This window comes from Heliconius melpomene, chromosome 4 (assembly GCF_056956725.1).
Source record: "Heliconius melpomene rosina isolate 202511_hmr_F chromosome 4, ASM5695672v1, whole genome shotgun sequence".
Lineage (NCBI taxonomy): Eukaryota > Metazoa > Arthropoda > Insecta > Lepidoptera > Nymphalidae > Heliconius > Heliconius melpomene.
In genome coordinates, this window is record NC_140392.1 from 2,429,838 (window position 1) to 2,455,118 (window position 25,281).

The 25,281-nt window shown below is 32.3% G+C and overlaps 1 protein-coding gene and 1 non-coding gene across 2 annotated transcripts in view; one reads left to right on the forward strand and one right to left on the reverse strand.

Annotated features, from left to right (window-relative positions):
• LOC146539407 (furin-like protease 2) overlaps positions 1–25,281 on the forward strand; it is a 47,008-nt gene that overhangs the window by 12,274 nt on the left and 9,453 nt on the right. Inside the window, exons 2-3 of the mRNA XM_085208191.1 lie at positions 16,458–16,562; positions 22,833–22,955. Of these exons, the coding sequence (XP_085064317.1) occupies positions 16,458–16,562; positions 22,833–22,955 (228 nt within the window). The remainder of the gene's footprint in view (positions 1–16,457; positions 16,563–22,832; positions 22,956–25,281) is intronic.
• TRNAG-CCC (transfer RNA glycine (anticodon CCC)) lies at positions 21,773–21,843 on the reverse strand. The gene has a single exon. It is a non-coding gene; the product is annotated as a tRNA-Gly (tRNA).

Sequence of the window (25,281 nt, forward strand, 5' to 3'; positions counted from 1 at the left end):
CGAATATAAATTAAATTATCTTAGTTACTTTGGATTTGGTTTGAAATTATAAAGAAATTGATGTATATATTTATTTTGGATGAAATATAATATAATATTATGTTATTTTATTCTATCTAGTGTCCGTTGTGGCGCAATGGTCCTGATTGTAAACGCGGTGGTAGCGGGTTCAGTCGGGAAGCTTAATTATTTTTGGTTTCAACAAAGGTGGCGTTAAGTTCCGCCACTCAAAACGTTATATCTCGAACCTTAGGCGTTCCGTGCGTCGGGGACAGAGTGTCTTAACACTAGGCTCCCTGTATCTACACTATTATATACGGGTGTTTTGTTACATCTGTTTTTTTTTAAGTTTTCTTACATATAAGTAGCTATAGATCTGTCTGTATATCTATAGAACGAAATAAATAATAGTAATATAAGAAATGACTCCGCGCTTTGAATTCAAGTATCTGAATACTATAAAACGGAATTTATAGCTTTGGTTATAAAAATACACCTATACCGAAATATTTAGAATAAGCAAAAACACATGATAAGTAAGGGTTTTTTTATATAATTTCATATATATCACGCTTATAGCAGTGAGAGAACTTGAGAAATAAGTGTTTAGACACTCGGTTCCCCACTTTCAGAGGAATGTTTGAGGCCTTTCGTGTTGATTGGCTGAGTTCAACGCCGCCGTTTTGCCGTTTTCCTGTTTACCAGAGCGAGGAAATTAATATATAATTACAACAGTCACACACTTGTGATCTGTCTAAATTTTCGTTTAAGTTGTTTTTTGTTTTAATCGAACACAAATAATATAAGAAATAAAAAAAATATATAATATTTTTTTGTTTTAATTGAGTACAGATAAAACAAGAAATATTTTCATAAGGAAAATCTGGTCCCGTTCAATTTTTCATACAACCCAGGTCCACGTCGCTGGGGACGGCAGCGGGAAGTTGTACGTAAATAAAGTTTTTCATATGTTATTAATATTTTTATGAGTCAATAAATATTGTAGCCTTTAGCGTTATTCGGCCACTGTTTAACAATTCAGAACATTTGTAAATAAAAGCGACCCTTTGCGAATATTGCCTCCGTTGATTCTTTCAATATTTTTTCATCGTTTACTTACTAAGAAATTTCTTGTTTTTCGTATAAATTCATGTTTTTCAATACCTTATTTCTATATATTTTATTTAATGTTTAATTTTATTATATTTAAGCTATGAAGCTACGGTTAAGTTCCTCCGCTATCTATTACTGCCTATATAGTAAAGATATTTCAGAGCCTAGCGCCGTGTTTTATCTAACTAGACTGGGAAATTATCAATTTAACTTCACGCTGTTTCCCGCACACAGCAGGATAAGCATAGGGAACCTAATGTTAGGTTAAGACACTCCATTCCCCACTTTCTGCCGAATTCTGGAGGCATTCCGTGTGTGAGTGGCAGAAGTCAACGCCGCGCTTTGCCTCGATACCAGAGCGAAGAAATGGAAATATAAATGTAAATAAATATTTCACTTATTCTATGTCATATCTTAACACTAGGTTCCCTCTGCCTACCCTGCTGTATGCGGGATACAGCGTGAAGCTGATTTAATTTATTTGATTTTGATAAAAAATATGTATTACTGACAATTATCAAATACAGTAGCTACCCGTTCGCAGCTTCGCCTGCTTAAATCTATATCTCTATATATATCTGCATTATTATAGCCAAATATAAAAAATGTTTACATAAATTCTAGCCTATGTTGATATTTTGATGTATAAATGTGTCACTGTAAATTTTCATCTATATCCATTTAGTAGTTTTTGCGTTAAAACGGAACAAACATCCAACCTCACAAACTTATAATATTTACTATGCATTCTTAGAAAGACGGTTTCAGTTAATAACTAATGCGAACATAATGTTATCAAGCTTAAATCAACATCTATATTAAAATGGTAATTCATATGTCCCTGTTCGTGCTTCTAGAAAAATCACGACCTAATTTAAAGTTTACATTTTAGAAGCTTTAAAAAAGCTCATTTTGTCAACGTCAACCTTCGCTCGCTACACGAAATACAACTGTACTTTTAATTTAGGTAGTTGAGTTTTCCTTTATTTTGTTTAAAAAAATTATAAACAGCTTCTCGCTGTATACGGCATTTACAGGATAGGCGAAGAGAGTTTAGTGTTAAGTCACTCCGCTGCAGCTGCCGAATTTCGGAGGCATTGGGTGTTGAGTGGCGGCACTCAACGCTATGCATTGCCTCTACGTCTAAGCGTAGAAACGAAAAATAAATATTTCATTACCTTGAGTGGTAATTGAACCCACAACCTATCGACTTTACAGTCACACCCTTATGCCCCTGCACCATGACTAGCCTCAGTTACATGATTGCTCATTTAAATTAATTTAAAACTGAAGAGTTTGTTCATTAAACAGGCTTATCTCAACAACTATTAGTTCAAAATGATTTCGTTCTTAAGTTAAATATTATATTTATCGACCCTAATAACATGACATCACACTACAACCAGTGGCGGCAGCAACAAACAATTTTTTTTACAGTTTTGCAAGTACCAAGTTATATATCAGAAGGATTGTGCAAATGAAAAATATTTGTAATAGTCAGAAATCGAATCTTATACCTTTCCGTAACAAGGAATGACCGTAACAAAAAATTAAGGCCGCTCATACAAAAGCTTTATACAAGTCTTGTTATATTTAGCCCGAAGCTAAAGATTTTATTAAGATTAAAAACAAAAATGGGAACGTAATCTGTATTCAAAACTGACTCGAGAGTGGAGAAATATTTTCATTGAGGTATAACAATTTTTATATCATTTAATATAAAAATATACTTTTCATGTTAGAAATACGTGCTGTAATTAGATTTTTTAATACTATGCAACTGAAATATATCTTTTTTTAGAAATTTCTGTAGGTATAAATATAATATAGAAACAGGTCGGATATTTACTTTATCTATATCTATATATCTATATATCTATATATATAATAAAACTGTAAAGGGGGTAAAATCTGTACATTGAATAAACTAAAAAAAACACTTCAGGGGGACTCAATACAACTAATAGAAGGTAAAAATATGATTTTTGGAATTCTTGTCTGTCTGTCTGTCTGTTGTGGCTCTTTAACTCAAAAACTACTGGACAGATTTAAATGAAACTTCTTTTGTTGCATAGCTATTAGTCTTCGGCAACATCTATATCTATATTGTAAGAAACTATTGGAAATATTAAATAAAGTGGGAAAGGTAATGAATTAAAACAAGGCTTCAAATAATTATTAAACAACCAAAGGGAATTATCTAGCAGTCTAATAACAATATCTGGTTCTAAAGAATCCATCGGGCAGAGTGACGTTAGCGATCCTTTTCTTTCGGTCGCCGTTGACAGCTCATAAAAGTGCCAGCCAGTAATTAGAGTCGTCCTTATATAACCTCTATGGTCATTATTTCTAATTATTTCTAACAATATATATAATAAAACTGTAAAGGGGGTAAAATCTGTACATTGAATATAAACTAAAAAAAACACTTCAGGGGGACTCAATACAACTAATAGAAGGTAAAAATATGATTTTTGGAATTCTTGTCTGTCTGTCTGTCTGTTGTGGCTCTTTAACTCAAAAACTACTGGACAGATTTAAATGAAACTTCTTTTGTTGCATAGCTATTAGTCTTCGGCAACATATAGGCTATAATTTATTTTGATAGCCCGAATACCTGATGTGAGACCCTAGCAGCCGGCCTAATCTATAAGAGATATCAATACAACGAATTAGGAAAAGTTATTCAACGTAATGAGCATTTTCTGTTGACATAAAAAAAAATTCGATCCAATGTGGAACCCCAGTTACCCAGCTAAACTTTATTACATATAATTCGTCAGTCGTCTTAAAATAAATTATTCTACGTAATAAACATTTGTTTTGACGTTTACGTAATACCATAATTATTATTTAAAATGGTTCAACACCAAATGATATAAATTTAAGTAAGTATTTTTAATAAATATATACAAATTAAATAAAATTTAAAAAGAAAATCCATAAATCGGTAACATATATGTGTATCACAGATAAAATAAATTAAATTCTTATAATTTTGAGTGCCGTTGTGGCGCAGTGGCACAAGCACCGGACCGTATACACGACAGGTTCTGAGTTCGATTCCTACTTGAAGAAATGAAATATTTAATATTTTCATTACCTCACTCTGGAAGGAGGCAAAAGTAATTTTATAATATCAATACAATATACGAAATATCTTCTTTTTTATAAAAAATAATCGCTGAATGTGTTGCTAAGCGCAAATCTCGAGAGCAGCTGAACCGATTTCGGTAATTCTTTTTTTATAATATTCCTTGAAGTACGAGGATGGTTCTAACGGACAGAAAAAAATTAAAATTTACCAGAAAAGGTCCAAAAACATGACTTTTCTATATTCCCATACAAAAGATTCGTATTAATATCTACTTAAAAGTCAATTTGGACTTTAATACATGTACACTACTACAAAGTTAGTAGCTGGATTCCTGGAAGGCAAAACAATTGAGTGACGTTAGTATCGTATAAATATTATAGCCCAAGAACCCAGAGCTGCCAGACCGACGACATTTTAGCAAAGGTGAAATTTTGAGGACTATTAGTCTTACATGTAGTTAAGACAGTATGCTTACTCACTAACTTGAAAATGGGATCCTTTCAGAGGTAGAGAAAAATAACGGTATATCTCTTTTTGGAAAAATGATAAAGCCATCGGATTGATCTGGTTGCTTAGGGTCTGGGGCTAGAGGGGTCTTGAAATAGTCCGTAAATAATATATCATAAATTTTAGATTTACTTTAATGTAATTTGCCCCAATTTTAAAGAACCTTTATGACGTCTGGCAGAAGTAAAGGTCCACGTGAAAGAATGTGAAATATACATTTTTTACTTTAAAACATATATAAAAACTCTCTTCCATACTTAAGGGAGCGTTTTCAATTGACACTTCCAAGTGAAAGACCTGTACGCTCATGTAAAACTCTAAGAAAACTTGAGTGCCCTATATTTAATACCTCTTTCTATGAAAAATCCTTCACAGTTCAAGCAGTGCGCTTATGGAACTCACTACCTAACTCTATACTGTCGGGCAATCCATCTCTAAATACTATTAAATTCAAATTAAAACAACATTTCTTAATCTCAATTAGAATCTTTAGTAGTCGCTTTGTCTTTTTTTTATTAATTTTCTTTTTCTGTTTCAACTCTTTTATGTCATTGTATATATTTATGTAGGTATAGTAATATTGATTAATATTATGTATATTTGTATGTAGGTTTATTATTATTATTAACATTATATTAAAATACCGCACCCGAATCATTTCTTTTAACATCCGCTCCGTATCCGTTTCTGGTTTCTCTATTAGAGATAAGTTATCCATTGTACACATTTTTTCTGTTATCATAAGTTTTCTGTACTTTCTTTATTGTGTGGTACATAAATAAATGAGAAAAAAAAGAGACTTTCTTCTTTAACGCAACTGAAAGTGTGCTTTAAGTTGGCACTATCTCTGAAGGTTTTTTAAGTTAGAGAGTCTTAAGTACATATTAGACTATCAATCCTCAAAATTTCAGCTTTGTTAAAATGATGTAGGTCTGGGGGCCCTGGGATCTCAGTCTACTAATGTCAATATTTGTCAATATTTCTATGGTAAGATGTCAATTGAAATGTAAACGTCTCATTGTGCGTCTATATTACAAATTAAATTTTAATAAATTAATTTGTAATTAATTAAATTTTATAAAATTAATAAAGTGTTGTGTATTTGTGACTTACAAAAAATGCCTTCTATAAGTCGGTGGACAAATTTAGCCAGAAGAATCTAATCGTACCCAGAACGTGAAAATTGCAATGAACGTGACCACGATAGTTGACTGATAATGTTGCAAATTTGAATCGAGCTGCTTTTTGTTACGATATATCAATTGATGCCAGCAGTGCCTACACCTGTGTTGCTATTGGACCTATGAACTCCGCTTGCCAATATTGTAAGGTTATTGTAAAAACTCAGTTTGCCAATCAATTTGGTGGCGCAATGATTTTATTATAAGGAGGAGGATTGCCAGTGATTCCACGTTCAATGCAAGCTGATGAACTGAATTCATGTTTAAAGTCCTCGAAATTGTGGAAACATGTCAAGGTATTACATTTAAGCAAGAATATGCGTGTCATGTTGCAAAATGATCAATCTGGAGACATATTCTCTAAACAACTCATTGATATTGGTAATGGCAAACTTCCTGTAGATGCGCTGACTGGCTGCATCACCTTTCCTGATAGTTCTTGTCAGTTAACGTAATCAAAAGATGAACTCATTCATATAGTGCTTCCAAATGTTGCTGATTATTTATTCCATAATTGGTTGAGCGAAAGAGCTTTACTGGCTGCCAAACACACTGATGTAAATGAATTAAATATAAATTTTCAAGATGGCGTTCCTGGCAAAATAAGGACACATAAGTCAGTTGATATGGCAACTAATGAACATGATGTCGTGAACTATCCACCGGAATTTTTAAATTCACTTGATTTGCCAGGATTGCCGCCTCACAACCTTCCATTAAAGCTTGAATGTGTAGTTATAATGTTGCGAAATATTAACCAACTGAAACTTTGTAACGGCACACGATTAGCGATAAAAAAATAATGAATAACGTAATAGAAGCAATCATATTAAAAGGAAAGTATAAAGGAGAAGACTTTTTGATGATGCGGGGCATCCCAATGATTTCGACTGACATACCATTCGAGCTTAAAAGACTACAGTTTCCAGTACGGCTTGCTTTCGCAATGACTATAAACAAATCCCAGGGGCAGTTATTAAGTGTTTGAGGTATTAATATAGAAAACTCATGTTTCTCGCATGGTCTATTCCCCTGTTCTGCTTGTTCCCGTGTTGGAAAACCATCTGCTCTGTTTGTTTACGCGCCAGATAACCAAACAAAAAATAACGTGTACCATAAAGTACTACAATGAAAATGAAACTGAATTTAGAATAAGTAAAAATAAAATAAAATATAACAAGTAGGCATCATAATATCGGAAATTGTTATTTTTATTATAATTTTTAATGAATATTATAAGAATTAAAAATGATTTAAGTTTTTTTTTTATATCTTACTAGCTGACCCGGTGTCGCTAATAGCAGAATAAAAAAATCGACTGTTAGGCGATACGAAGTTCGCGGGTCTGCTAGTTTTATATATGTTTCATTAGTTCATTTTTCGATGGATTTTTTAGCATTATTTTGCATCCCGCATGTAGTAGGATAGGTCCATACCATTTTCCACTTTCAACCCAATTTTTGATTCATTGACTTTTTAGAGATAATAGAGGAAAATCCAATTTTAAATATTTTAAAGGTAATATATCAATAATGTTTATAAAAAACTCATCTGGTATATAAAAATATTGCTTAGAATTGAATTAAAAAGTAATTTAAAAATCTCCATATTTTCCACCTATTTGGATGCACGATGTGGGAGATAAAAATAGATAATAATAAAAAAAAATTCTTCACATAAAGTTAATACCAAATGATGTCAGTGGACTATAATAGGCTCGTTTATAAGTCTTTGCATGTTTAAATTTAGTCCAGAGGCTTTACTAATGAGATACCTTTGATTCTATGGAAACGGTCACATTCGTTTTAGTCTAACTGACTATATAGATTAAAAGTCACGCACAGACAGTAAAATGAAGCCGTACTGCAAGAGTAAAGCTATTTCATGATATTCTAGATATAATTATATAATTTAATAGAAAGTTTTTGATGTCAACATCAGCTTAAAGGGGCAATGATTCAAAACTGTAAGGTGGGATAATGAAATATTTTCATATCATTCTGCTATCAGCTGTGGTGACAAACCGTCACTTAACACAAAATGTCCCGTTTTAAGGCGGAAAGTGAAATACGGAGAATTTTGCCACTTTTCTGTACTTGCTTAAGCGACAATAATATTTAGGGTTCCGTACCCAAAGGGAAAAACGGGGCCCTAGTAATAAGACTTCCTTATTCGTCCGTCCATCTGTCTGCCTTTCTGTCAGTTCGTCTGTCATCAGGATGTATCTTAATATTCATGATAGTTAGACAATTGAAATTTTCACAGATTATGAATTTCTGTTGCCGCTATGACAAAAAATAGTAAAAAACAATACAAAATACATATTTAAAGGGGCTCTATTACAATAAACCTAGTTTTATTGCTAATTTTTATACATAGTGGAACGGAAACTTTCTTGCAAGAGTCCGACTCGCAAGAAAGGTTGTGTGGGTTTTAGGGATCCGTATAACAAAAGGCAAAAACTGACCCTCATAGTATCAATGCATCTGTTCTTCTGTCTGTCTGTTCTTCTATCATGGCCATTTATCTCAAGATCGCATGGAGGTATTAAGCTGAAATGAGTATCAAATATTAATATCAATTCTATGGTCCTTTAAGGCATAGAAATAATTAAGTTTCTAAGTCAACGCATTGAAACGTCAACGCATGTTTGAAATTCATTGCGTAATCAAGACCTATATATAGAATAATCCCACGCTATTGCAGCTACGAAATTTGGCACGACGTGAGACCTGACAATATAAAAGAAAAAAAAAATACTATAATATAATTCATTTCAATTATAATTCACTCCCCAAATAAGCATCGAAGCCACGACCACCGCGCTTATAAGCAGATGCTGAGCTCCTGCGCCACAACGGTCCCATATAATTAAATAAATAGAGAATATCTTTCATTCCATAATATTAACTTTGACCATTTATCTTTACATACCATTATTATCAAAGTAACCGTATTACTCGTAAATACGTTATTCAAACAGTTTAAATAATTCCGCTGTAATTAAAAACGTTGTTAATATTAATGAAATATATATGAAATTACTTTAATTCTTTTATATTACATATATTTTCATCATTGGAAAATATCTGTATATAATATTTTCGCCTTTCATTTATCAACGGCGCGCATTGCAGAGCTCGCGGTTGCAGGTGGATTACCGGAACTGTTTTTGTTAAAATGATTTACCTATATTCCGTGCCGCAATTTCGCTGACAAGATAAAACAGTGGAATTTACTGTGGCGCTAAGGAATTTTATTTTTAAATGGAAATTATTAATTTCATATATTTTTTTCTTAATCGCCTTGCGTAGGTATTGCCCTGGATTCCTGCAGAATGAGCTAATTGTATCTTGCTTTCTGGTATGGTGGGTTTGAGACTTCAAATATTTTATGAGTAGGTCCCAGGTGGTAGAAAGTTTCCAGCCGACCTCGCTATTAAAAGTAGATTTTTTTTGTATTTCAATAGCCTCGCGGATCATTCTAGGAATATATTTGTTATCCTTAGTGAAGGTTTGGGGTTTTATTGGTTCAACACGCAATGCCTATGCGGAACGGAAGTGTCTTAACATAAGGTTCTCAGGTTCCCTCTGCTTGCTTGAAGCTTAAGAAATCCCTTCAGTCCGATATTATTCCACAACCCACCGATGGCGATGAATTAGGATCTAAAATCGAACTATTCATCCATTTCCTTCCGATTAGCCCATAGACTTTGTTTATATTTGCCTAAGACGCTAACGTTTAGAGGCATCAGATCAAAGTTGTTTGTGAAGTTTCCCCTATACGAGATACCTGAACGCCGCACTGGAACTTGAGTATCGGTGCTATATCACGTTACTATATGTCGGGCTTTCAGTAACGCCTTTGAAGTACGAATTAATTTAGCTTAAAGTTAAACTTAAAGTGAAAAATAGTTGATAATATTCTAAAGTCTTCAAGGCTATACATAGATATTTATGAAATTTTTTTTTTTACTTTGTTGTTTTTTCCATTAAAAAAATAGACACATGATCAAATAAGCTTTACGCTGTATCCTGCGCACAGCAGGGTAGGCAGAGGGAACCTAGTGTTAAGACACTTCGTTTCCCACTTCCTGCTGAATTCTAGAGGCATTGCGTGTCTAATGGCGGAACTTAACGCCGCTCTATCTCTCGTCACCAGAGCGAGGAAATGTAAATAAATAATTTGTTTTCCTCGAGTGGTGATCGAACCCGGCCTACTAAATGCATAAAGCTAAAAAAGCAGTAATATGCAGCTTTTTACATACTCTACAAGAAGTAATAAGGTCGGTTGATAAAACGTATTCGCTTACTAATCTTTATCAAAAACGCGAAGGGGTGCGTGTTCTGCGTTAAGCAGCTAAGCCTTTTGCCTATCAATGAGATTTTGATATGTGGAATAAGTACTATATGCGTGTGTAACACTATATTGTCTTTTTTATATATGTCGCATAAAAACTATATTATTTAAGGATTTAATGCATAAGCAATGGTTGTGGGTTCTTTTCCTATTTGGAGAAATGAATGAAATAATTTTTTTTTTGCTATGGTGGAACAAAGTTGACTTCCGCCATTCAACAATTGCTTGTTAAGTCTTGAATTTGAACAGAATAAACCGTTTTAATTAATTAGATATATAGAAATAGACAAAGTAAAAAATATTATTTTCGTAGTGGTGACTTCGTCAAATCTTTGATAAATAATGCCTCGAATGCCTCGAATTATATCAATTCGAGGCATTCGAGGCAATGCGTGTTGAGTGAGGTAAGCCACTCATCACACAATGCCTTGTGAATTCGGCGTGGTAGAAGAAGAAGTGGGAAACGAAAGTGTTTCAATAGAGTATCTTAAAACTAGCTTCCCAGGTTCCCTCGGGCTTCCCGAAAATAACATCAACAAACCACACAAAACGTAGCGTTGAGTTGCTGTGACTTAAAAACAATTTCAAAAACTCAAACAGAAAGCTGAGAATAAAAAAACATTTAATTTATATAAAATAGAATAAATATTCTTTTTATTATTAATTATAAATATAATAATAGTATAATATAATTTTTATTATTTATAAACTGTAATTAATAGAACATTATATACAGTACGAATAAATATAGATAACGTTGAAAACGAAACGAGTTGTTCGATCGTTAATAGCTGAGGCCAACGAAAGCTCTATTGGCTTCGATTAAATAAAACAAGTCTTACACAATTTATATTTAATTTTAGTCAGTCATGAAATTTCTTTTGTACCTTTGAATAAAAATTATTATAGAAGTGGTATGAAGTAGATAAAAATCAATTAAAAAAGTCCCATAAAAATACCATAAGTAAAAAATAAGGAAATAATGATTAAGTTTTGCATGCTCGGAACGTCTTACCCAAAGAAAATAAAATAAGTTAAATAAATAAATACCGGATCAATGCTTTTAGCTACACGCTGTATGCCGCACATAGCTTAATTAATTTATTTAAAAAAAAATGGTTACGTTATTCCCTTCCTTCCTTAACTACCTTATGTTTCTTTATATTCATTGCCCAATTCGAAAACTAAATAATAACCCAATAATAAGCAAAAAATCAATATTAATATTATAAAACTGAAGGCTTTGGCGGAACGCGGAGTTCAGTCGACGACATCAAACACTACAGACAAATCGATACTTTTTTTTAGTTTAGAAATTAAACTTATTTGAAAAACGAGTATGTTACGTACTTCTATTCTACTTTGTACTCTACGGTACAATTATGCAAAATTTTCCGAGAAACTTGGTCATGGTATAACAATGGGTGCTTAGGACCCACGTTTTCTTTATTTCTAGCAATTGCAGGTCTTTATTTAAATTACTATAATTTTCGTTTTTGCCGGTGAAACAGTACGGAAATTGTAGCAAGGAATGACTGATGGTTGCTTATTTAGTGGTAAGAATAACCAGTTTATGTTATTTGAGATTTTATTTGGGCTATTTCTTTGTTATTTTTAGGGTTAAAATAATTTCTCCGCTTTCCGTCCAAATTCAAGATATTGCATGGCAGAGTTCAATTCTAAGCCTGAGCCACCAAAAACCAATTCGATCTTCATAATTATATACAAAGGCAAGGTATCTTCTAACTGCTCTATAGATGTCGATCGTTCTATTAAAATATGCATTATAATTTTTTTTTACCTTTATTACGGGATACAGCATACTGTATATAGCAGACTAGGCACAGGGATCGGGGAACTTAGTGTTATAACGGTAAAATAAAAGATACTCTGTTCCAATTAAAACACTTTCGGTCCTCACTTCCGCCAAATTCGGGAGGCGATCCTTGTTGAATGACGTAACTAAACACCGCTTTTTGCCTCTGTACCAGAACGTAGAAATGAAAATATTATATATTTCATCAGACTGGACTGGCTTTAATTATTAAAAATAATATTTAAATACTAGGTCAAGGTACTATATTATGATTTTATAAGTCAAATTAAAGTTTATTCAAACAAGAATTACAATTTAATACCGTATCTCATTATGAAAGAAAACAGCAATAAAGAAAACTAGAGAAATTATTTTATTAATAGCGTGAGCGAAGCTTCATTAAAATTTTAATAAAGTAGCGAAATAACTTTTAAATTAGAAAAAAATGTAATTGACTTTGTAGCTGTAAATTTAATGATTAATTTTACACAAATGTAAGAAGAAGAAGACACTATACGAGTGATCTTAGAAATCATTGTGGCGTAGGAACAGAGTCCGATTGTGGTTTTAGCAGGTTCGATTAAACTCGGAGGAAGATTTTTTTCTCTCGATCTTTCTTTTGTAGACAAAGTGCGTTTCCTTTTTTTATAGCTTCACGTTCTATCACGCAAATAGGAGAGGTAGGCAGCGGGAACCTAGACGGAAGGGAACCTTTAAATGATAGATAATAAATCTAAAAGTAATAATTGCTTTATTTTTAATTGTAACAATATTTATGGCGAATGCTACGCCCTTATCGTGTAACAAAAGCTAGATGCCAATCAGTTCGTGTTAACCTGACAATTACATTTGGCCTAATCTAAATTACAAGTAATAAAATGAAACAGCAGGTGCCACTGGTTTTAATAGTATAGGAAAAAATAATAATAGATTCATGGGTTTTTCGTGATTTATTATTATTATACTTTTATGTTGAAACTGTTTTAAAAGCTATGGTAAGAGTTTAATATAATATTTTAATTTTTTTTAATTTATTTACGATAGCCATTTCATTCAAAATGGAGATATTAAAAGGCATTTTGTGTTTATTAAGACTAAGGTTTTTTGTTATACTATTTTAATTAATTTACTACTCACAGCAGGGTACGTAGAGGGAACGTAGTGTTGAGACACTGCGTTTCCCATTTTCCGCGGCTTACCTCGTCTACCTCGTGAAGGAATTAAAATATTAAATGTTTAATTTCCTCGAATGGGAATGGAACCCACAACCTGTTGAGTTTATCATATTGTCATACTTGGTACCCCTGCGCTACGACTGTCCTCGACTGGCCTACTTATACTATTAGCAATTGAAATTTGATTAGTTATCAAAATATTTATGAGCGTCTAGTTTTTCATAAACTACAAGTAAAAAAGCAAAAAATAAATAAAAACTATTTTAAATCTATTTTAATCTATTTTAAATTTCGAAGAAATGTCAATTTGTCAAAATACTTTCGAGCGCAGTGTACATGTCTCTCTGGAAAAGTGCGGATCCTCATATTCCCAAAACTACTGAATTGATTTTAATGTAATTTGAATTGTTCTCTAAGTTGAAATAACAGTTAAAACGAAAAGGACAATCTTGACACTATCCTTCTTCTGAGGGATTTATAAACAAACATAACCCTAAATAGATCATTAGAAATATTATTTAATTCTGAATATCACATACAAACGAGTACGTATCATACGGAAAACCTCTTTTTTCGAAGAAAAATCATAAATATAACGAGGTGTAATCTGTACTTTTTATAGCTTCATACTGCATCCCACATATACCTAATGATACTACACTTATTCTTTTTCCATTTCTGCCTGATTGTAGAGATATTACGTGTGCTAATAGCAATACAAGAAGTTAGCGCGTTTACAAGAAGATACTTTACGCCTTACTTTATAATATAAATAGCTTTAACTGGAAATCGAACTTAAAACCATGCTTTACAGTCAGACAATGTATGTCTCCTAGCTAAACACGTCTCATGCTAATACTATGTAAATAGTGGAAAAATATTTTTACTTTTGAATTATTTCATTCTTTTCCAAGTTAAAACATTTGTATAACAAATGAACAAAAAGTATAATCCCTTGTAACAACTCGAAGCGTCCACTTGAACCAAAATGTAAATATTTAATATCGCTCCCTTGTTGTACCTACGTACCTATTTCGCCCTTTTTTCCCCCATCCCCACTTAATCATGCTTATCATACTAACATTGTAAATGTGAATGTAAGTTTGTTTGTTACGCTTTAACGCCTAAGTTGCTCAATGATTATCATAAAACTTTGTACACAAATTCTTGTATTTATTAGAAACTAGTGGACCCGAACGCGGCTATGCCCGCTTAAACTATACGAATATTTATTAAATATATTTATGAAATTATTTTCAGTTTTCAATAGAGAGATGCGTTAAGCAAGCTCATTTTGGGTGACGTTTTCTAACAACAAACTTTGCAAATCGTTGCTTAGCAACGGTCGCATAGCGACGGTTGTTATTAATATGGCGGAATAAATTGCATGTCAAATTAATAAGTATTTTAATATATTGGTATATATCGATAATATAACAAATATGAGAAAAAAAAGTATCCTATGTTCATCCCGGGACCCTCAAGTATCTCTATATGAGTATTTTATAACAATTAAATTAGCGGTTTGGCCCTGATTGCGTAAAAGACAGACAGACAGACAGAGTTACTTTGGAATTTATAATATAGGTATGGATGATATGAAAGACTTTTTTAAAATTAAATTTTGAAATAATATCCAAACTATTTCAGTCAAATTGTCAATTAGACTTGAAATTTCTCTAAATATAATTTTTATGTAAAGCTGTCATACTTTTTAAAACGATATTACCAGACGTCTTCTCATATAATATGTATGTGGTCGAAGGAGAGAGCGACTTTTTCTAATTTCTCTTTGCTTAATGTTTTTATTAAAAAGTTACTAAGTTTTTACTTGCCAGATATTTTTAAGGTAACTTTATTATAATGTAACTGTATTATATTGTAGTGTTGAGACACTCCATTTATCACTTTCCGCTGAATTCTTAAAGCAAAGCTCAAAGCCGCACTTTGCCTCTATACCAGATCGAAGGAATGAAATGATTAAATATTTCATTTCCTCGAATAGGAATCGAATCCACAACCTGCCACGCATATAATCACACACTTGTGCCTATACTCAACGACTGGCATTCACATCAATCTTTATCTTAAAAAGATAACACTTAGACAGCCAAAAGACCTTTTAGTCCAACATTTTGACAAATAGCAATTGCCTCTTGATTGCAATGCGCAATTTGGACAATTTCACCAAACTTCCAACGTTTCATTTTGTATGTATGTACGTTGTAGGTACGAGCCAAAAATGTTTTGAACCGTCGGTCCGTGCCAAACAACTGCTGTTTACTGCTGCTGGGTGAATTAAAACGTCCGAAATTAGATAAATAGGTCCGCTTTAACTCGGTAATTATATAAAATAGTGCTAGCTTGTTTTTACTTAGCGACGTAATAAGTTCTATATGGTTGGGAAGCTATTTATTTAAAGTTATTAAGTAATTCTGTAATACCATCCATATACAGGGTGGAATTATCAGCGCCACTTTAAATGAAACCACAGTTTTAACTACTCTATAAAAGCCTAATATAATTCGGAAAAAAAATAATTCTCAAAAATGAAAAAGTTTTTTCAAACAAAACAAATAATAAAATTATCGTTTTAAAATAAAACGCCATTTGTAAAGTATAACATAGGCACGCACACACTTACCTGTCAAAGCGGCAACGTCGCATACGTATGTGTGCGTGACACGAAATACAGGTATGGATAAAAATCGTGAAATGTAAAAAAAATCCTATGTCCAAACCGTTGAGGTACCTTGATTATTTTTTTTAATATTGAGTTTGAAATTTTTTACCCTATATGCAGTTTCAGTAAAAGAAGCGCTGCCTCTTCCACCCTGTATAGTTTTTTTTAGTAGGGTACGAAAAGGAATCAAGTGTTAAAACTCTTCTTTCCCATACCAAAACAAAAGTGTTTTCCACTTTCCGCCAAATTCTCGAGGTATTGTGGGTTGATGTTGAAACTCGACACCGTATTTGTTTTCCCGAGCATCAAATATTGAATAATTAATTCCCCCAAGTGGTAATCTAATCCACAACCTCCGTGTTTAGTGGCACATTTTTGTATCGCGGGACCACGATGGTTTCGGTCATTATTACGTAAGGTTAGTTATATACAAAAATTCTATCAAATATTTGTACTATTTACTATCAAAAATATTCTACTATCAAAATATTTTTTTGTGATTTAAATATTTCTGTTTTTGTTACAGATTGGGAGCTTAAAGCATTTTTTCCTATTTTCACATCCACACTTAAGTAAAAGATCTGTAAACGCGAGCAGACATTTTGAAAATCGTCTGAAAAATGATCCCCAGGTATGTAAAAAAATTCCATACTTATATTAGAGTACTTAGAGTGTCTATTTTACTTATTTATATAACAGAGTAAGTAGAGAAATGGCAAAGCCCTCAGAAGCAGAAAGTGGGGAAGGGAATTGTCTTAATGAGAATGGAGTCTCATAACACTAGATTTCCAGGTTCCCTCTGCCTACCCTGTTATAAGCTATACATATATATATATATATATATATATATATATATATATATGTACATACAAAAATGAGACAAAAATGATAACACTTACATACTGTTTGTTGAACATAATAAAAAAATGAAATACTTTATTTCAATACAACTCAGTTAGAATTACATAAAAAAGAAAATATTATTATTTCAATAATAAAAAAACAAAAGAAACGAGCAAAGTGAATGTAATCGCGTAAACGAAATCCTGCTGAGAGTAGGATGATTTCGCTTAATACGTACTGAGTTTCTTATTCATTTCAAATAAGAGTTGGGTTTGAGGAATTGGGGATTTTATTTCAGATTTAATATTCAAATAGTATCTTGATACAGAGGCATAGAGATTGATTGTAAAAGTGGCGGGTATAGGTTTGATTCCCAGTTGGGGGAATTAATTATTTTCATTGTCTTGTAATAAGACAAAAAGCGTAATTGAATTTCTTTACTCATTACGAAGGATTAGGATTACCAACAAAAATTGGTTCCTTCTACAAACCCTGCTATAAGCGTGATATAAAGTTAAAAGCGTTCACAACAATCTATTTACACCAAATTATAATATTTTAGCAAGAAATCGAACCTAAACCAAAGCGATTAGCCGGCCCCGTCCAAACTGCACCACCAAAACTTCTGTTAATTGAAAAGCGAAAAAAAATCTGAATACTTCAAAAGCTAAAGCTATTCAATAAAGATTTATTGAAAACGGTAACGTTTCAGTTTTAATAGCTGTGTCGAAGTTAAATAGATATAAAAAATTGAGTTCTCCGAGTTTTTTTCGTTATATAATAAATCTGCGTAATTTTACATCACTTTTTTAAATATTGTTTTTTTTTATATATTAATATTTTTTCAAGATTATATAATGTCTCAAAGATGTTTTTCGAATCTTAGGTAGTATATTTCTTTTGCTTAATCTAGACAAACATATCCGGAGTATTTTATAGGTGGTCTTCCTATAATATTAAAGATAGTTAGTAGTAATTAATATTACAGATAGTTAACTTTTCAGCATATTAATATTATTTTCACTGCATATCGAAAGACAAAAAAGCAATGCTTAGACGAAATGGTCATCGTTAAGAAGCCTTAAAAAATCTATTAAAAATCTTATTATATATAGTAGAGAAACGACTAGCTCTAATATTTACAATTAATAATAAATATAGACAATAACCATAACTAAATAACAACAGTACTAGTTTAAAGTGTTTTGGCAATCGCTTCCGAAAAGGAAACTTCCGATCAATCTGTAATATTATTTTATTTGAGATCTTCTCAATTTGGCAAATAAAATGAGATTTGCGTGCTACAATTTTATTATAGAAACAAACGCCTTGCAAATTTCGTTATCGATGCTTTTCTTTTTTCTACTTTGGGAAGTGTTCAGAATTGGTTGATTTTCGTTTGTGGATAAGTAACAGTATAAAGAAGATAAGATTATTTTAAATATATTAGTTTATTTTAAAAGTATTGTTTATACGATTATATAATGCAAGTTATAATAATGATTTTAGTAGGAATAATAAACTAATAGAGTAGTAGAGTAGTAAGAGGAGAAGAAAGAGTAGATTAATAAAAGACCTCAGTTGACCTTTGAGAGTAGAACCTTAGTCAATGATGAGGAACTCGCGTAAAAAACATGAGGACTTCCAGAGGTCATTTCCAGAGGAAAAGAGATTGATGACAGTAGACGAGGAAAAATAACGTTTGTTACTACTTTCTATGTGCCCTATGTTAGGAATAAAGCATGAATTAAAGAAAAGGTCTTAAACATCTATAATAGAATTAATCGAAGAATGTTTATGTGGAACATTCGAAGCGCTTACTAAGTCGAGCAATGCTATGTACGAACACTTTACATTCCATCAGGTAACTCAAATATTCCAACTATTTAAAGTAGATTCTCGTTATCGTAGTCAAAGATGGTACAAACCAGCCTAAAGCGTTTTTATGCCAATATTGTTAATAATATACATAAGTTTACCATATAATGTTCTATATTTTTTGTAGCTTCACACTTCAGCAGGGTAGGCAGAGGGAACCTGGGAACTTGATGTTAAGACACTCCGCCCCTATTAAGACACTTCTGTTCCCCACTTTCCCCAAAATTCTTCAAGCATTGCATATTGAATTGTAGAGCTCAATGTCACGTTTTTGCCTCTTTACTAGAATGAGGAAATGCAAATATTAAGTATTTAATTTATCCTAGCGGTAATCGAACCCACAACCGTTGCGTTTAATAAACATAACTAATTATGTTTAAGTGAGATTATTATTACTATTGAATTCGATGTTTCTCAGATTAAATCTTAGTCAAGGAATATTTAACTTAAAGTTTTATACTGCATTTTGCAAGATATGCAGAGAAAACCTAGTGTTAAGATACTCCGTTCTTCGCAAGCTACTGTGTGTTGTGTGGCGGTGTTGTCAACACTGCTAATAAAACACAAATAATTGATCAAATAATTAATCTTGAATCGAACCCACTACCGAAACTTTTACATTTAAGCGGTGTGCCACTGAACGACGACGGCCTTATAAATTTAAAATTGCTTGCTATTTAACGTATTAATCTTGTTATACGGCCTAAAGCTAAACACGTGTAAAAGTAAACAAAGTGAGGTTCACTATCACGCTATTAGTAATTTAATATAACACGTTAGTCATTTATAATTTTGTATCATAAATGAATATGAAATTAACGAGCTAAATAAATGAGATAACGCATATTGCTGGTTTATTTTGTAATCTTTTCTTATCGTTTTGTATTAGAATTTAGAGAAAGTACGGTTTTTAAGCTTCACGCTGTATCCCGCACATAGCAGGGTGGCAGTGCGAACATGGGAAGCTAGTGTTATGACACTACTGTTACCTAATTTCTGCTGAATTCTCGAGGAGAACATGAATGTTGAGTTGCGAAACTCAGCGCGGCAATAGCGGTTTAAGTATTTGCTACAATATTGGTGAAAATGTTATTCCATAGTATGGAAAAATTGTTTTGGAAAGAAACTAAAATAGTCAACAGTCACAAGTATGGGAACGCTGCAATGGCTTCTAATCAATATTTTTACTATGATTGTATTGATTTTTATCCCAATTAGATACCTATCTATAAAAAAATTGTCTCTATCCCTTAGAGTAAGGGAGTTGTGGGGGCAACAACCCTTAACGTAACAGTTTATTTCCTCGGTATTTGTTGGAGATATCTTTTTAAAATTTTATACGGATATCCATAAGCTTATTTTTCTTCTGACAGAGTGGGTAAATAAATTATTTTTATAAAACTAGAGTATGAAAATCAAACGAAAAGCAATATATTATACATAATTATTATAAAGAAGAAAATTAATTATTTCTCTTATAGACGACTGTAGAGCACTGCAACTGTTACTAATAAGCTCATAAAAACTTTTTATTAAAAAAAAATATTGCATCTAACATATAACGATGAAAGTATTATCATTCACAGAATTCTAATTATTTTTTTCTTTCATAAAATGTATGTTATATCTTTTCTTTTTTCTACACACATCCCAAGCTTTTACTTCATGAATAATGTAGTGGGGTTAAGTTGAGAAATTTCAAGGGCAGTGGTTTGTCTGATACACTGTAACTTGGGTCAAGGTGGAATCTTAGATGTCATATAAATTTTAATATATACAAGACCTTGATACAGAAATAAGGTCTCAATATTTTTAGGGTTCTTTCTTTTTAAGGAAAAAAAGAACCCTTATTTTTGAACTTCATACTGTATCCAGCAATAAGCAGAGTAGACAAAGGGGACCCAGTGTTAAAATATTTCTATTAAGACACTTTCGTTCCTCACTTTCCTCTGAATGAGAGTAATTTGGAGAACATAGTATTTTAACACTAAGTTCTTACTTCCTAGCTAAAGGAAATGTAATAATTTCACCTCTAAATCTTATTTATAGACGAAATAACACCAATGAAGTTCTAAGTTTAGCATCTTACATGAATTCAAAGCGAGTATTCTTGTCTATACATAATATTGCACCATACCAAACTATATTATAGTTATATATAGACAAGCAATATTACATATAGACAGACTGTACTAGCTTTGAAAGCACTGAATATCTATTAGAAGGTATTAGAGGGTTTATCGTTATTATTGTTCCTTTCATTAGACTAATTCTGTTAGATAAATTGACAAATACACTTCTAGTTAGCTTGTTTTTTTTTGGTTATGGCGTTCCAAACGTGCCAAATATACTTCTATTTATGCCATTAAATGAAAAATTTAAAAGTTTGACAATGATAAACGTCATTGTCACTTATTATAAAAGTTACGTGAACAGTTATATTCGGTCAATTTCCTTCGTGTGTTTTCCATACAACGTGACATTGGCGAAATGAATTGTGCTCAACTGGCACGCTCGAAACGCCATATTTCGAGAAATCAATCAATCAACAGTTATATCAGTATTTGGCTAGAAACGCCATTTTCATATCTTCGGTGCGTCTTTTATCTTTTATATTGTTTTCGCTTTTACACTTTTAAGCTACAGGTTATATATAATACTAGCGACCCTATTGCGGCTTCCCCCGCTTTTACTACTGGATTATTCATATAATGTATGTTTGCAAAGCACTTAAGATAATGTGAAAATTAATTAAACCCTACTGCAACCCGCATTTTCGTAGTTTCAGTAAGGATTTTCCAATTGTTTTACACAGCAAGGATTTTTTAGTAGGTACCGTAATTTTAAATCTGTGCTACTAATCTTTTCAAGTACTTATTAAAATATATTTAAATTACTATTTTTAGATAGTTAAATGACATTAAATTATACATTAAACTCGAATTATCCAATATATTAATTATTATATCCAATATAATTAGTGCAAACGCATCTAAATCTTCGTTGCTATAAAGGCAGGCGGGTTTTTTTTTCGAGCTTGTGGTTAATGCTGAAGAGGGTATTCTGTCCCTGATGAAAAGCAAGCACTACGTGGCTGCCTGTAACGAAAATTAAATAGAATGCATCGGCCGGGAATTGAACCCGGGCTGCCCGCGTGGGAGGCGAGCATTCTACCACTGAACCACCGATGCGTGTAAGGCAGGCGGGCGCGGCGGACTCGCTTGTATAAGCATAACGTCGCGAGGCGCGTTTCGCAGCAAGGATTTTTTGATATTGTAACAACTTCTAAAGTACTTATGAAAATGAAAAACAGAAAAGACAGTTTTGATCTACATTAAATGGCCAACGTAACTAATATACTTATTTATATGCTGAGAGTAAGGGATAAGTGAAACTTGACTCAATACAGTTGATGTGTGAACGGCGTGATGTGTCAATAATTAAATGCGTTTTTCTCTAAAACTATTCGCAATTTCGAAATAGTTTAAAAAGCAAATTTTATCTTCGTTTAACGTAGAAATTTAATAAAGTATTTTAAAGGATAAGGATTAATACCATTATGGAAAAATATCCCTCACAATAAAAAATATATTGAAATTACTATTTTTAGACAGAAATATGATCACTACACGTTATTCTTAAAAGATACGAATATGCCATCGCGGACTTTTTTGTATATCTTATTAAGAGGAACAATACTCCAGTACATTTTTTTCATGTAGTATTTACCATTAAAGCAGCGCATGCGCGAAAGTGTCTCAGCGGGTAGGACTTTAGACACATTTATCGTATTTATGTTAATTTACATAAGAATGTACAAATAATAAACTATATATAAACCTTCCCTGAGAAATACTCGACCTAATGGTGAATACCGCATCCAAATCCGTTGGGTGGTTTAGAAGAAGAAGAGTTAGAAAGTTCAGACAGACACAAAAAGCGACTTTGTTTTATAAGATATAGGATGTAAGTTTAATGATCACATGTAAGTTTGTATGTAGATCTGTATGTATTACTAGTACTGTATATTTTTTTAATTTTATGTTCTATTCACACCCCCAGCCCTTTACGTCCTATGCCTTAAGGTTCCGTGGAAGAAATCGCTGTTTTAGCGATTTTTTTGTCATTCTCAGTACATACATAAACTTAGTAAATAATCAATTGTTTTCATTGTTAACAGGTAAGATGGGTGATGCAGCAGAGAGAGCTGCGGAGGGTAAAACGGGATCACCGTCCCAGGCACGTGTTACGACAGTCTATGCCGTCGTTCCCAGATCCCTTATTCAAGGAACAATGGTATTTGGTAAGTTTTATATGATTCTGATACGAAATGATACGGAACATTTTATAAAAGTATAGTATAAAAATAAAATTATAATAAAGTAAAATGAGGACACCTTTAAGTGGAAGATATTTTCGTTAGTAAAATTAGTATATTGTTAGAAATCGAAAACGGTTAACGTTTTTTTAAAGAACAAGATAAAAACTCATATCATCTATGTTTCTTAATTATTTGGTAAGAGATTCTACATAATTGCAATAAGTGATATGTATCACCCAATAACCATACTTCCCACGAGTTTCCCTCCAATAAGGGCGGTTGCCTACAAGCAACTGCCTATGATATAGTCTTATTCACTTACATCTATCCTCTTTTACACGAGTTTGCTAACAATATATATACTAGTCTTCACCGTAAACGCCGTCGGTTTTATGAATAAATTCCAAAATCCCTTGTTTTCCCTATCTCTAATTTCTAATTTCGGGAAATTCTTCTAATTACCTACTCTCCTACACTCCCCAGGAACCTTTAAATTTCAACCTGTAGTTCCTGCCATGCGTTACCTGTCACTCAGTTAGAAACAATGAAATTAAACAAAGAACAAACAAAAACATTCTTTGATACGATCGAAAGACACATTTAAGCTTAAATTAGATATGTTCGATTCCTACTGAAGCAAATGATATATGTAATGTTATAATGTGAGTTGAGTGTTTTAACACTAGGATCCCAGGTTCTAATAAAAAATACAAAGTGTATTAACGATAGGTTATCCTTGGATATTTGCGAGATAGTAGATAGTAGAGTATGAAACTAAAGCATAGTATCTAATTATCTTAAATAAGCGGAAAGCGGAAAATGGTTAATAGGTTAAGCGTGAATAACAACGTGTAACGTATAACAAATACACTACTAGTTATACTGCTTCACTAAGCTTGAATGCTTTAGTTGCGTAACTAAAAGTTTTTTTAGCTTTACGCTCTATCTATAACTTCCGTTCTCCACTTTCCGCCGAATTGTTATATTGCAAGTAGCGCAACTCAACGCTGCACTTTGAGAATGAAAATATAAAATATTTCATTTCTTCATTGAATCTACAACCTATCGCCTTTACACTTCCACACTTGATGTTATTTCATATAACATTATATATCTTGAAGAATCCTTTATTTTCTATTACAACATACCACCCGTTTTAATTTCTTTGTCTGCAACGCGAAGGGTTCGTTCGCCTCAAAATCATGTACGAGCACTGATTGTATCTCTTTATTGCCCTACTCTAAGGAATGAGATACTTTTTATTTAACTTAGTCTTTTGTACTTAAGTATTTTATTAGTTTGTGATTGTATTAAAATTTTCTTTTTGTATTTTTGCTTGTGTTGAAATTTGTTGGGTTAGATTTTAAAATTGAGATCGTCGTAGAATGGGCACCAGTATGCGACAGTAAGCACGGCAGTTATGGGTTCAATTCCCTCTCGTGGCATTGAAGGATATTTTAATATTTTTTCTAATTGCTAAAGTAACGAGGCAAAGTTGTGTTGAATTCAACACCACTCAGAAAAAAATCACGAGAGCACACCCACTAGTCGAGCTGCATTTGAAAATTTTTGTTTAATCCGGTTTTTGTCAAATAATCAAAAATACCCCAATATCTGCTGAATCATTGAAAATCGCTGAACATACATGGGGGTAAAATGGAAAGGTACTGAGGTCCCCTACTCATAGACCACCGCTGATCTGTCAATCGAATTACAGCTTGTATAATGAATCTGGATTCAAATCCAACTGGAGCAATTTTTATATATCAGTAGCAATATATATAGGTAATTTTACTGAAATGTTTATTCCTATTTTTAAATAGAATGCATTAAATTCATAAAGACCAATTAAAACGAAAACATAATTAAGGTTATTACTGTTATTTTTGGTCGAACCTAAAATTAGCCTCATACATTTTTACAGAATATTTTTTCATTTCCGACCTAAGATTAATTAAATAAAATAACACAAGGCAATTACTTTTTTCCTTTGAATTCTTTGACGCCTGAGTTTATAAATATTATTTAATTTATTTTAACATATTTTTATAGATTTCATAAATTCTACATTTTCTGTTCGTCTAAAATATATTGCGTTTTCGCTGAGTTCTGGAGTCAGTGTTGAGTAGCGGAACTTAACGCCTTCTTACCAGAGTGTTGAATGAAAATATTAAATATTTTATTTCCTAAAGGAGCGATTGAACCTACAACCTTTGCGTTTACAGACGCACGGTTGTATCTCTGCGCCACGACTGGCCTCACAAACGTTACACGTTGAACATATATTATTATAATCGATTTCCACTCG